The sequence below is a fragment of the Crocodylus porosus genome, unplaced genomic scaffold, assembly GCF_001723895.1.
Source record: "Crocodylus porosus isolate Cpor-Errol unplaced genomic scaffold, CroPor_comp1, whole genome shotgun sequence".
Taxonomy (NCBI): Eukaryota; Metazoa; Chordata; order Crocodylia; family Crocodylidae; genus Crocodylus; species Crocodylus porosus.
In genome coordinates, this window is record NW_017728948.1 from 48,708,667 (window position 1) to 48,721,176 (window position 12,510).

The following is a 12,510-nucleotide window of genomic DNA, read 5'->3' on the forward strand; positions in this document are numbered from 1 at the left end:
CTGCTCAGGTCAGCTCTGATCATAGGAAAGGGACCTTAAGGATCATTTAGTCCAATCCTCTGCACATATGTAGTAAGCACCGTTGTAAAGCATCCCAGACCATGGTGCTTACCACATAGCTGAATCTTATCCAGAAATGCTCTGTGGCACATACGCAAGTATTGTGCCAGTGGAACTGACAGTCACAATTTTTGCTGCAGATCTCTTTAGGTAGGACAATGATGCTTTCTACAAAGCTTATCCTATCGTTCTTTGAAAACGTCCAGTGAAAGAGATTTCACAGCTTCCATGAGCATTTTGTTTCATTGCACTGTGGTTCTTACAGTTGGGAAGGTTTTTTTCTTTCCCTGAGATTTAATCTTTTCCTGTAATTTATATTTTTGCCTTGTGTTCTGCTCTCTGTGACAAGAGAACAATTTTTCTCCCTCTTGTTTATGATTGCCTTTGAAATATTTTAAAATTGCCATCATTCCCCTTAATCGCCGTTTGTCAAAGTAAACATACCTAGTTTCTGCAACCTTTTCTCAGATAGCTTGCCTTCTAACTCCTTCAATTACTTTTAGACTGTGCTTAGGTGTTTTGTATACTTCTTAAATACAGTGCCAAAACAGGTGGCAGCTGAGATGTAACCAGTGCTTAGTTGACTAGGATTCTGACCACTCACAACTTCCAGAAATAATAATGAATTATTTAAAACATGTAAGTGTTGGGTGCAGAAGAATGAAAAAAGTGTAGTTAGGTTATAGTTACTGCAGTGCAGCAACGTGCAGTGAAGGGGCTAGTTGGCATAAGTCTCGTTTCTCATTCGGCCAAAGTGAAAGTTTATTTGATCATCATATCCTTGTCAGTGGTTTACCTTTACATTTCCTTCCTTGTAGTACCCATTTTGGGGCTTGTGCGCATGTATGTAGGTGCATGTGCCTAGCAACCTAAAGGGATCTGCAGCGAGAATTTTGGGTGCCAGTTCATAGTTTCATAGTTGGTAGGGTTGGAAGGGACCTAAGCAGATTATCAAGTCCGACCCCCTGCCATGGCAGGAAAGAGTACTGGGGTCGAATGACCCCAGCAAGGTGTACATCTAGCCTCCTTTTAAAGACCCCCAGGGTAGGAGCCAGCACCACTTCTCTTGGAAGTTGGTTCCGTATCCTAGCCGCCCTGACAGTTAAGTAGCGCCTCCTGATATCTAGCCTGAATCTACCCTCTGCCAGCTTGTGACCGTTATTTCTTGTCACTCCTGGTAGCGCTTGGGGGAAACAAGGACTCCCCCAGTGCCTGCTGGTCCCCTCTGACCAGTTTGTAAACGGCCACTAGATCCCCCCCTCAGCCTTCTCTTGTAGCTGCAATACATGCATGTATGCCACAGAGCATTTCTGGATAGGATTCAGATAACGTAGATTCCCCATTATCTTTTGTTTCTTGCTGGTGGGAATCAAGGAGACCAGGGGTTCAGGTCTCACTTCTTTTACTAACTAGTATTCTTTGTTTAAACCCTTGTTGATGTATCCTGGCCCATTAAGAGGGAAGGCAAATTGGGAGTCGCACCCAGATCTCTAATATGGGAAGCTGCATCTCAGGCTAATTCAGCATGCTAAGAATCTATGAAATTGAAAGACTCAGTGCTTTTGTCTGAAATGTAGCTAGCCCTGTGTATGTAACTGTTTTGAAAACATCACCGTATGACTAGGCTTGGCAGGATTTGATTTTTATCAGTAAACGTTGATAAACACTGATTTTTGCTTCACGCACACAGACTGACAAAAATATTTCCATTGTTAATAACTGAAATGTATAGAAAAGAGGTAGGAAAAATGATGGATGATGAAGTGTGTGACAGCAGGGGGAGCAATGTAACAGAACTGTACTGACTGTAATTTGGACTGCAACCCCTAGAAATCCCAGGGGACTGGGAACAAAAGACTAGGAAGTGACAACATGGATGATGGAGCTAGGGGCTTGCAGAGCCAGGACTGATGGCAGCTCTGCTGCTGGCAGCCCTATAGTAGCTATGTTTATCATTAAAAAATTGTTGCCCCCCCACATTCCTAATTTCACACACTCCTGAAAATTCAAATCAATAAAATTAAAATAAATGCTTAAAAATGATAAATTTATATTACCTGTCAAAAATTTTTTTTTTTTTAAAAAAGCAAATTTTGTCAACCCCTATATATATGACCTGGACTGTATCATAATGCTCACATATAAAAGGGAAGAATTAAATTTACAGAGGCACCTTTAATTTTAGTGCTTTCTACTTCTGTTTGGAATTTTTTAACCTAAATAATAATTTTCTATGTAAATATATCTTTATTGCATGTCTACTAAGAAATCCCATATTTTGGTCTTTCCTGTGTTTTTCTTTTCCCAAAAGCTTTAATAACAAACATTTGAATTGAACTAATATAGCAACTTATGTTTCTTCTGTATAATTTTGATTTTGATGAGAGAGAAATTATTTGTTTTGGAAAACAGTTAGGAATAAGACTGAATTCTTTCAGCTGTTCATGCATTCAGTTATTTCATGAACAGTAAACGGTGTAGAACTAAAAACGTCCGTTGATTTTAATTTAAAACTAACATATACTTGTGAGGCTAAGTAATTTTTCAGCACATCTTACCAGATGTTCAACATCTAAGGTTTCTAGTAATGTAATTATGAAGAATATAGAAAATACACTTCCAAATGAGCATTATGGGAATTAAAATTACAGTGGTGGGAAGGTCTACAACTGTAAGACCAATGGTAGAACAACATTCCCGAAGTGTTAGAATTATTTGTGTGTGGTAAGTTTCAGTGCCTTCCAAAATTTTGTAGGATTCTAAGATTTCAAAATGTAATGTCTATATTTTTGGATAGCTTCAAAACATGTTATTCATTTATAGGCTTACTAAGGCAAAATATAGCATTCCTCTAATTATCATGCTGCCGATTATCACACTACTTTTTCCCTGCTACTTAAATGTTGAATTGTTTTTAGTGGTTATCATCTCACTATTAAAATCAGAAACAATTCTTATATGTAATGCTGAGTCCAGAACCCCAGCTGTCAAGTGTCAATGCTGTGCAGTCTCACCCATTGGTGATTTTTAAGAGCAAGTTAGATAAATTTGCCCGGAATGATAGATGCTGCTTTTGGGGCGGGGGGATGGACTAGATGATCTCTGCCAATTCTGTCCATGCTTTCCATGATTAAGTTAGTATTTAAATAGATTTTTATGAGAATAAATCCAGCATTTGTTGCAAAATGTAGACCGTGTATGGTGAGAGGGGTCTCTTTCAGATGGTTACTGGATACTGTGGATAAGGCAAAGGGATCTCATGGTGCAGCCTACAGTTCATTTTAATGTGATTATTCTGTAACATCATTTCTTGCCATTGATATTCCTAATGAACTGTCTGCAGGTATGTACATTTTCATAATGAAAACTGGAAAGGTTCTTTAAAGTATTTTTTCTGTCTTTTGTTTCAGCTGCTCCTTTGACAGAAACATCATATGAATAAATGTTAACAATTGTATTGAAATCAAAGGATTTGAAAGACTACTTAAGTTGTGTATTTGTTCCCATACATTTGAACCGAGAAAAAATTAAATCATTTTCTCACTTCTCTGAGGATCATAATCTAGATGACATATACTGTTAAATAACTTTGCCACTGTAGTGAGGCATCTGTGATGAGGTATTAGAATTATTTGGCATCTATTTGGGATAAGAGTATTACTCACAAGTGTGTATCCAAATAACCGCAATACAACTCTATATCATCTTATACTATTGTATTTTCATTCAGTTCATCCCTTTTTCTGAAAATGTAGTTTACTAGTAGTACCTTTTAAAGACAGAAGTTAAAGCAAGGCGGTACGTTAGAGACGAACTGGTTCAGCTTTCATAGCCAACAGCCTCCTTTGTCAGATGCTAGGCGCACATGTGTGTACATGCTGCTTTAAGTTCTCAACCTGCAGTTTCTCCTCTTACAGGCATATGGTAAAGAAGAGATTATTATAATCAACCCTGCTGAGTTTCCTGATAAAAATTCTGTCTCAGAATATTTGGAGCCAACTATTTTGGGTACTGTCATAACACCCTATGAATATATGGGAAAAATAACAACTATGTGTCAGGTTTGTATATCACTTTAGTTTTGTGTGCACATTATTAAATAACCTCTGGTGTCTGTATGCTACAGTGATGGGTAGCTTGGAAATGTTAAAAAATAATAATTCTTTTCCAGTAAAACCTAAATGTTAAAACTCAGGTGTGAATGACCTCATTTCTGACTTCAGAATTCCCTATAATGTTCGAGCTCAGTAACCAAAGTCTTTTGAGTTCTGTAAAATAAGGTGTTTGTTCTAATTCCTTGATTCTTCTTATATAGGGGAAATTAGTGGGAGCTGTTGGAGTAGTTTGAAACATATTTTGTATCAGTAGTCCCAAAAAAACTGTGGGGAAGCTTGCAGCTTCACGTAGGAAAGCTTGCAGCTTCTTGTCACTCAGACAAGTATCTATGCAGGTATGATACACCTGTCCTTGTCCAAATGTGGAACAGATCAGGATGATAAAAATGATGCTTAATATCTCATTTTAGCAAAAACTCAAATTGCAAAGTGTTGCTTTTATCAGTTGCACCTGAAATGCACATTTTAAAAACTTTGTTCTTTACCTGAACAGCCCCATCTAGTTGCATTGGAAAATTTTATTTGTTTTTTTTAAAATTAAGTATAAAGACAAAAGTAAAAGTTGCAATAGACATAAATGTCATAATGCTTTGAAACATACAAAATTACATAATACAGAACAGTATACTGTTACATTAGTCCCCAAAGCATATAGTATAATCAGTAGTCTGGAAATAAGGGGGTCAGATATTGATTCTGCAGTCATCTGCAGAGCTATACTCCCATGTATACGTCAGTGGTTCTAGGTGTAGTAGTAAGATCCACATGCTAAAAACTGTTTGCAGAACTTAGTGCATTGAGGGGTAGGAGCAAAATATATTAGGATTTTCAGCGATGAGGCAAGAAGCATCTGGAAATCTCGTATTAGGTGGTGGAATAAACAACACTATTTCATGTGAAGTACAGATACTTAATGTTTTTGATGTTATAATGCTTATTTAGTTTGGGGCCTAAGCAAATGACTAGAAAAAAGAATGTATGCTATCTCATAGCTCGTGGCTGGAGTTTCTCAACATACCATATTACTTGATTTTAAGATGAGGGCTGAGGATGGAAAGGGGAGCCTCTCATCTTAGAATTAAGTCTGAGGATGGGAAGGCAGCTACTGTGGCTCAGGCTGTAGCCCCTACTTGAGGTTGGGGCTGTAGCTGCTGCCTGCCCCACTCTCTGCCGCAACCTCTGCACCCCCTGGCATTCCTCTTCTCCCCATCCCCCAACGCATCCTCTGCTCCCCTGCCTGCTTGGCTCTCTTGCACCCTTATCCTCACTCTGTGCTGGCAGGCTCTGTCCATAGTGGCATGGGGCACCGAGCATGGCCCCAGCCTGACCCCGCAGCAACAGCACCCCAGACTAGAATGGAAATGAGCAGAGAGCAAAATTAAGGAGTGGGGGAAACAGGCTGTGATGTGGGGGAAGCAGAGGATGAAGGGGCAAGGGGGGATCATAGGCTGTGGGGTGAAGAGAGGGAAGGGCAAAGGAGGGGGCACAGAGATGAAACAGAAAGGGAAGTGGGGGCAAGGCTGCAGGGAGGGCAGTAGCAGGGCGGCAGGCACAAGCAGGGAACAAGGTATTTAGTCTCCCCATACCACCTGTCCACCCCCCTGCAACCTCCCAGTAATTAGATTCTGTAAATGGAAACTATACATTTTTTTATGCAGGGGAGAACTTCTGTTGTTTAAACTTATGTTGTAGGCTCGCAGGGCAGTTCAAAAAGACGTAATGTATATTGATGAACAGAGGGTTATGCTGAAATATCTCTTCCCACTGAATGAAGTAGTTGTGGATTTCTATGACACTCTAAAATCCTTGTCTTCTGGATATGCTAGGTAAGCTTCCTTTATTTTGAAGAGGTTAAAAATTTGAAAGAATTTTCAAAGGCATGGAAGGAAATTTTCAGCTCTTAACACTAACATTTAATCGGGGAAGAATATTTTTTGTAATGATGCAGAAATGGTCTTTTATGCATGTCATAACTAGTGTTGCCTTAAAGTCTTACATTCTAGTTTAAAAAAATTATAGAGAATGGGATGACAAATACTGTGATTAGAGAAGGGACCCGACAAGGAGGGATACAACACGGCAGATGAGACAACATTCTAAAGTTACGAATAGGTCTTTGACTGAAGCAAATATGCCTTGTGTTTTTCATGCAACTATGGGAAAACTAAAACTAGAACATGAAAAATTGTTGAATGTTCAGGCAGCTTTGAGATGTGGGAGCTATTCTGGTTAGTAAATATATAAAAGAAACTGCTATTTCCATTTGGCAGACAAGGTTCTTTGGGTAAATTTCCATTTGGAATATTTTACATAGTAAAAGAAGCATAGGAATTTTTGAAGTATAAAATATTACTACAGCTCTACCTTTTACTCAAGACTTAGACTGTTCCTTTGAATAGGATAATGGCATTAAACCTTTTACAGCTGAATCAGCTAAGGCAAAGAAGCAAGGTCATACTTGCAAAGTCAGTGGTACTTAACTGCTCTGGCCAGTGCAGGGACAGTTCACTGTTGGGATTATGTGCACAAAGTCGGTCCCAAGTGTGATCTGGCCTGCTGGCACAATTCTCTGTGCCAGATCCAGCCACCGTGTAACTGTGCCAGCACAATCAAGCACGGAAAGCCATTTCATCCAGACCATGGGGCTCTGCGTAGGTCGGGAAATTTGGCAGTGAGGGAGTGGCAGCAGCATTAGTTGCCACATCTCTGGGAGCAATTAATATTTCTACTGCTTCCTGGCTGCCAAATTTCTGGACTTGTCGGGAGCCGCATGAGCTGGTTGACATGGCTCTGCAGACTGGACATGACCCACAGGCCGGAGGTTGAGCATTGCTTCTATAACTAATAGACAGAAATGGGACAGAACCAACTGAACCTTTGGGTGCTTTGGCACTCATGTCTTCTTGATATATATCAGTTCTGAAATAACCATAGTTAAACGTAAGATGCTGTAAGGAGAGACACCCAGTGGGATGGAAGTGTAATAGCTTCCATGCATTTCTGGGTATCACTATGATCATCATTGAAAAGGGATATTCAGAACAGAAGTTTCTTTACATTTTGATTCTGGGATGCAGGAAGGAGTTTTGAAAGGGGCCAAATGGAGTTTGGTGTTTCACTTCCTGTGCCCTTTTTAAAATTTCCAGCTGTAAACAGATTACAGTATGACCATCAGTGATAATTAATTAATCTAGGTATCAGTTAACCTAATTTACTGTCTTACAGAATCTTCTTCTCTTGCCAGCATTGTTCCAGTGTGTGGTGTACTCCACTATGAGACCTGGCATTATATGAGTATTGTTATTGTGTTAAAGGGATGACTGAAAATGGATTTTTAAGGAAATAATTCAAAATGGTAATTCATTAGAACTAGTCAGAAGCTCACATGAAAAGAAATGTTCTCAACTTTGTTTTGGGAATTAAACAAATAACTTTTTGCACATTGAGATAAAAATGCATTCCTTTAGGTAAAATCTTAAATATTGGAAGATATAACAATGTGGTGGTACTTATTAGTACCTTAGGGGAGTTCAGCTGACTGGAATGCTATTTGGTAGATGAGATTTAAGTTGGTGAAAGCTCATTGCCTCTTGTGTCTGAAACCTGATCTCAAGAGATTTGGCATTAGGATGCATTATACTTTGATCTCGCCTCAGTACTTATTTCTTTAATGATCATAATTATGTTTGTCATTTTATAGCATAAGAATGACGTGATCTTCTCCCTGGAAAAGATTATAGTTTACAAAGGGCAAATGAAAAACTACTACTAAGTAGTGGGAGAGTATTCTGAGAATTACAATAACAGGGTCATAAGCTTGTTTTGGTGTTTCATGCTGATTAGTCTTCTGTGCTTTTCTTAAATTTGTTTTATGGAAATAGGATTATAATTGGCATTGGTTTTTTGTTGCTTGTATATGATTGAGCTAGAGGAGCAAGAAAATGGTGAAAAGAATGGAACTAGAAGTATCGCAGGAAAAGAGGCTGGGGAGTAAAAAACTGAACGGGGGGGTGTTTGGAAATGGAGAGAGAGAGAAGGAAGCTGATGGTGAGGAGGGGAGGGAGAAGCTGAAGAGAATGAGATGTTATCAAGTAGGAGCAACCAGTTAGTCAAATAGTATAAATAAAAACAGTTCAGAAGTCCTGTTTTAAGGTATAGAATTCTAACCACAGATAACTTTGGGATGTATAGTCTGCTTCTGCAGCTGATAGCTTCTGTAGGCTGGGGCTTTATGTAGCTTCCCCCTGGAATGATTAGGGAAAGAAGCCCCTTGGTCCTGGTGTAGGCTCCTAGAGAATCCAGTGGAGATGGTGATGGTTCCAACCATGGCTGACTGGTGCCACCTTAGGGGGGTCATGCGCGCCCCCCAACGACCAGTCAGCAACCTGGGGGGCGGGGTTGTTCCCCACAGCCGATCTTGTCAGCTGGGAGGAGGGTGGAGTCTGACCAGGGGTGGGGGCGTCCCTGTGACAAAGCTTACCAACCAGAAGCGGCCATGGCCTACATCCAGCACTCCCACGTCCTGACCGGTGCTCATGGGGGAAGGGTGCCTCCCCCCCCTGCCCATCGCAGCTGCTCAGGGGGTGCACCACTGGTCCCAACTTACCCTACTCAATAGCTGGAAGAAAGGATGCCTGCCAATATTTGGGAATAAGATTTTTTTCAGTTCTGGAGAGAACTATTTTTGTAATGTACTATTGTAATTCTCAGAATACTCTCCTATTACTTAGTAGTAGTTTTTCATCTGGCCTTTATAAACTATAATCCAAGAGTAAATTGGATGCTTATCTTGCTGGGATCCTATGACCCCAGCTGACTTCCTGCCCTTTGGGCAGGGGGCTGGACTCCATCTTCCGAGGTCCCTTCCAGCCCTAATGTCTATGAAATTTACGAAATTTACTAAAACAATTTAAGGAATCTATCTGTATTTTAACAAAAATCCAAGTGTCTTTTTACTAAGTGGTATAGAAAACAAACTTTTTAACACCAGGATCACAGGATTCATCACAAGTGTTGCTGACTTTTAAACTTTTTCTCTGTGTAGTTTTGATTATGAAGATGCAGGATACCAGGCAGCAGACCTTGTCAAAATGGATTTTCATTTAAATGGAAACACTGTTGAGGAACTTGCAACTGTTGTACACAAGTGAGTCGATGAACTGGACGGCCTCAGCTAGTGAATCAAAAATAGTTTTATAGATGCTGGTAACACACATTAATATAGGACCGAGTACGTCACCATTCAGCTGGCTTCAAGAATGATCTGTAAAAGAAAAGAGGCATTTTAAAACTTGACACGTACTTAATACTTTAATTATTTTTAAAAGATACAAATTATTAATCAGAGAAAGTAGAAAATGTTAAGATAGGGTAACTGTGGATAAGCAAGAGAAGGAGAAGGATAAACTTTCTCCTTTGAAGAGAGCAGACAATATTGTGGAAAGGTCTGATGAAAATAAGACACTGGTATCTTAAAGGAATCCAGCTGGAAATTGCTTAGTTGTATGTTCCACATAATTTCAGTTCCATGTAAATTTGCTTTTGTCTTCCTGAGTTAACGCCATACTTGGAAGAGTGTACACACAGTGAAGACGGCATTTCTACCAGGTTCCTATGATATATAAAGTTTTTTTTTCATAATTTATCATTTTCTATTACCTTTTCAAAATAGGGTTTGACATACGACCCTTCACTGGTCTTTAGCTTCTGAATCCACTGTGATTTGGAAATTGAACAGGTTTGGTGAGAAGAGTGTTTATCATAGACTGGAAAAAGAGAACATATGTAGAGTTCATATTTATAAAATGGAAACATACACTTGGGCACTGTAAGCAAATATTATTTTCTGCATTTTTTAATTAAGAAGGCAAGCTTCTTCAAAACAGAAGGAAGCTGCAGTGTCCAGATTCATTTGACTACTTTTTCCAGTCCTTAGTCGAATCCTACCTTTTGTACGTGATTTTACCTCCATATCAGTCAAACACTATCTTCCTTAAGATAGACCCTCCCTTCAAAAACTGGGTAAGACTTTCAAGCTGAATTATTCCAGTATTATAGTATACTTTAATACAGAGTCCAAGGATATGAAAGTCAATGTCAAAGGACCAGAATTCTTAAATTAGACGTCTTAAACTGAAATTAGTTTAATTATATTGAACTACTTATTCAATAAGATGCAATATATTGACAATATATTTTGAACTTCTCTACTGCAGATTGTGTGAAGTCTTTATAATAAAAGTGTTAGAAATATTTATCTTTAATATTTTTTCTAGGGTTGCAGTACTTGCCCTAAAAACTCTTGTATATTTCTTTTTCAGGGACAAGGCATATGCTGTTGGTAAAGCCATATGTGAACGTTTAAAAGATGCTATTCCTAGACAGTTGTTTGAAATTGCCATCCAGGCCGTTATTGGCAAGAAAATTATTGCAAGAGAAACGTAAGTTGCACTTTTTCTGACTTCAGTGAAGTTTTGTGATGAGAACTTTTTTTATTTTCTGTTCAAATAGATTTTGTTGTATAACTGAGCCACTGTTCACCCTGAAACAGGTAAGGTGTTGTCACTTATATTTCCAACCAGTGGGAGACTTAAATAAGGTGGCCTAGATTTTTTCTATTGTAAGGTATGGACAGATGAAACCATTATACTGAATTAAAAGTGGGGGGACTTCCTGCTCAGAAACATATCAGCTGATCAGTTTTAACTGTTCTGTTTGTTCACTGTATCTTGCAGTAAGTAAAGCTAAATTGGGGCATTTTGAAACACCTAAATACTGCAGTTTCCACTTGATGTGGGATTGGGCTGGACACCAGATACAGCTGCAGTGGCACATGGTAATTTCCAACCCTCTCCTTTTTGGTATAATTGTTTTGTCTATCTATACCCCATATACTGTCAGTTTCTTGCATAGTAAAATGATTGCTTGATTTTCAGATTTTGAATCTGGTATTCTTTTGAAGTTTATAAAGTCAAAGAAAAAAATCCAGTGTTGTTACTATGAGTGTATAAAAACAAAATGCTTCTAATGGATGGAGCTTAAGTTGGAAGCAGATGGCAAAGGAGTTACTTCTAGGATGTAGCAAAATAGTTTTCTCTGATTAAAATTTCCTTGATTAGACTTCCATTTAATAAAGGGTCCTAGCACCTTGGAAATATGAGTGGCAGGAGAGTTCTTTTCTGTTTTCCATCCCTTTGCAAGCTGCTGCTTCCATAGGAAACACTGTGCAGGCTGGACAAAAGGCATTTCTACAAAACCGGCTCCACTGAAAACAGACCATTGTTGCTTGGTATGATACCAATTCAGTTTTTTGGTTGCTGCAAAACACTAGGATTTGGATTATGGCAAGTAATTGCAGACAATAGAGGATCCAAGCAAAAAAAGTTATCATGCCAGTGGTTCTTAATATGTAAAGAATTTATGAACAGTAGAAATCACGGCTTGCCTTTAAACAACTAGTCATCTCTAATAAAATGGTTCTCAACTTTTCTAGACCCAAGGTATCGCTTGGTGTAAATGCCAGCTCTTAGTTTTTCACATCTTTGACTACGGAAAAATAATAGCAATATTTCTATTGCAAAGAACTCGGGCTGCAGCAGGACAGGATGTTTTTAACAATGGATTCCTGTTTGAAATCTCTGGGTTGTTCCATGGCACTCCTGAAAGGATCCCAGGGCACTCTAGGGTGTTGTGACACCTTGGTTGAGATGTTCACTCATCTAGCAGATGGTGAACTTGTTTCATTGCAATAATACACTCTTTTGGCTACCCAAAAATTGCTGGCTTTTGGTTAGTGAAAGTATTATACATTTTTAAACTACACTTACTTTGATAAAGTTGAAGATGTGGCTTTTAAAGAGAGAGATTATAACATTTTAGTTATGTAACATACACTCTTGAATAAATAACTGCAAAATCCAAAAAATATGGGCAGAGTTTAAAAGGCAACCTTCAAGTTTAGTTTGGACTAGAGTAGTTTAAATCCGATACTGATTTGGGTAATCATGCCCAACCATCTGAGGATTGTGTTGTATTGTTTCATATGTTCTTAAGGGTTAGAATAAGGCACCACGTGGAGGGCCTGGACTTCCTAAGATGTTCAGTCATGCAGAAAATATATGGTATTTTCTCTTTCAGGTTGAAAGCTTACAGAAAGGATGTCCTGGCAAAATGTGTAGGTATTTTTCAGTTGGGGAAATCCTAATGCATTTAAATGTAAATCCTTTCACTAAAGGGATGTGATCCACCTACCTACTTCCTTGAGCCTCTTTCCGTGTCTGCCAAAGAGGTTGTGCTTGTTTTTCTTTCTTGTGGATTGTTTGGATAGTTTCATAGT

General features: G+C 38.8%; 2 protein-coding genes across 4 annotated transcripts in view; one reads left to right on the forward strand and one right to left on the reverse strand.

The window, feature by feature from the left end:
- GUF1 (GUF1 homolog, GTPase) overlaps positions 1–12,510 on the forward strand; it is a 41,205-nt gene that overhangs the window by 26,636 nt on the left and 2,059 nt on the right. For both annotated transcript variants that reach the window (XM_019552877.1, XM_019552878.1), the window contains 5 exons: positions 3,978–4,121; positions 5,868–6,001; positions 9,220–9,321; positions 10,496–10,615; positions 12,312–12,348. In XM_019552877.1, coding sequence (XP_019408422.1) covers positions 3,978–4,121; positions 5,868–6,001; positions 9,220–9,321; positions 10,496–10,615; positions 12,312–12,348 — 537 coding nt within the window. The remainder of the gene's footprint in view (positions 1–3,977; positions 4,122–5,867; positions 6,002–9,219; positions 9,322–10,495; positions 10,616–12,311; positions 12,349–12,510) is intronic.
- GNPDA2 (glucosamine-6-phosphate deaminase 2) overlaps positions 9,328–12,510 on the reverse strand; it is an 18,227-nt gene continuing 15,044 nt past the window's right edge. Inside the window, exons 8-9 of one of the 2 annotated variants that reach the window (XR_002104293.1) lie at positions 9,834–9,940; positions 9,328–9,438 (exon numbers count right to left, since the gene is read on the reverse strand). The gene's annotated coding sequence lies outside the window, so the exon portion shown is untranslated. Of the gene's footprint in view, positions 9,941–12,510 lie in introns of both variants that reach the window. The other variant, XR_002104292.1, reaches the window with a different exon arrangement.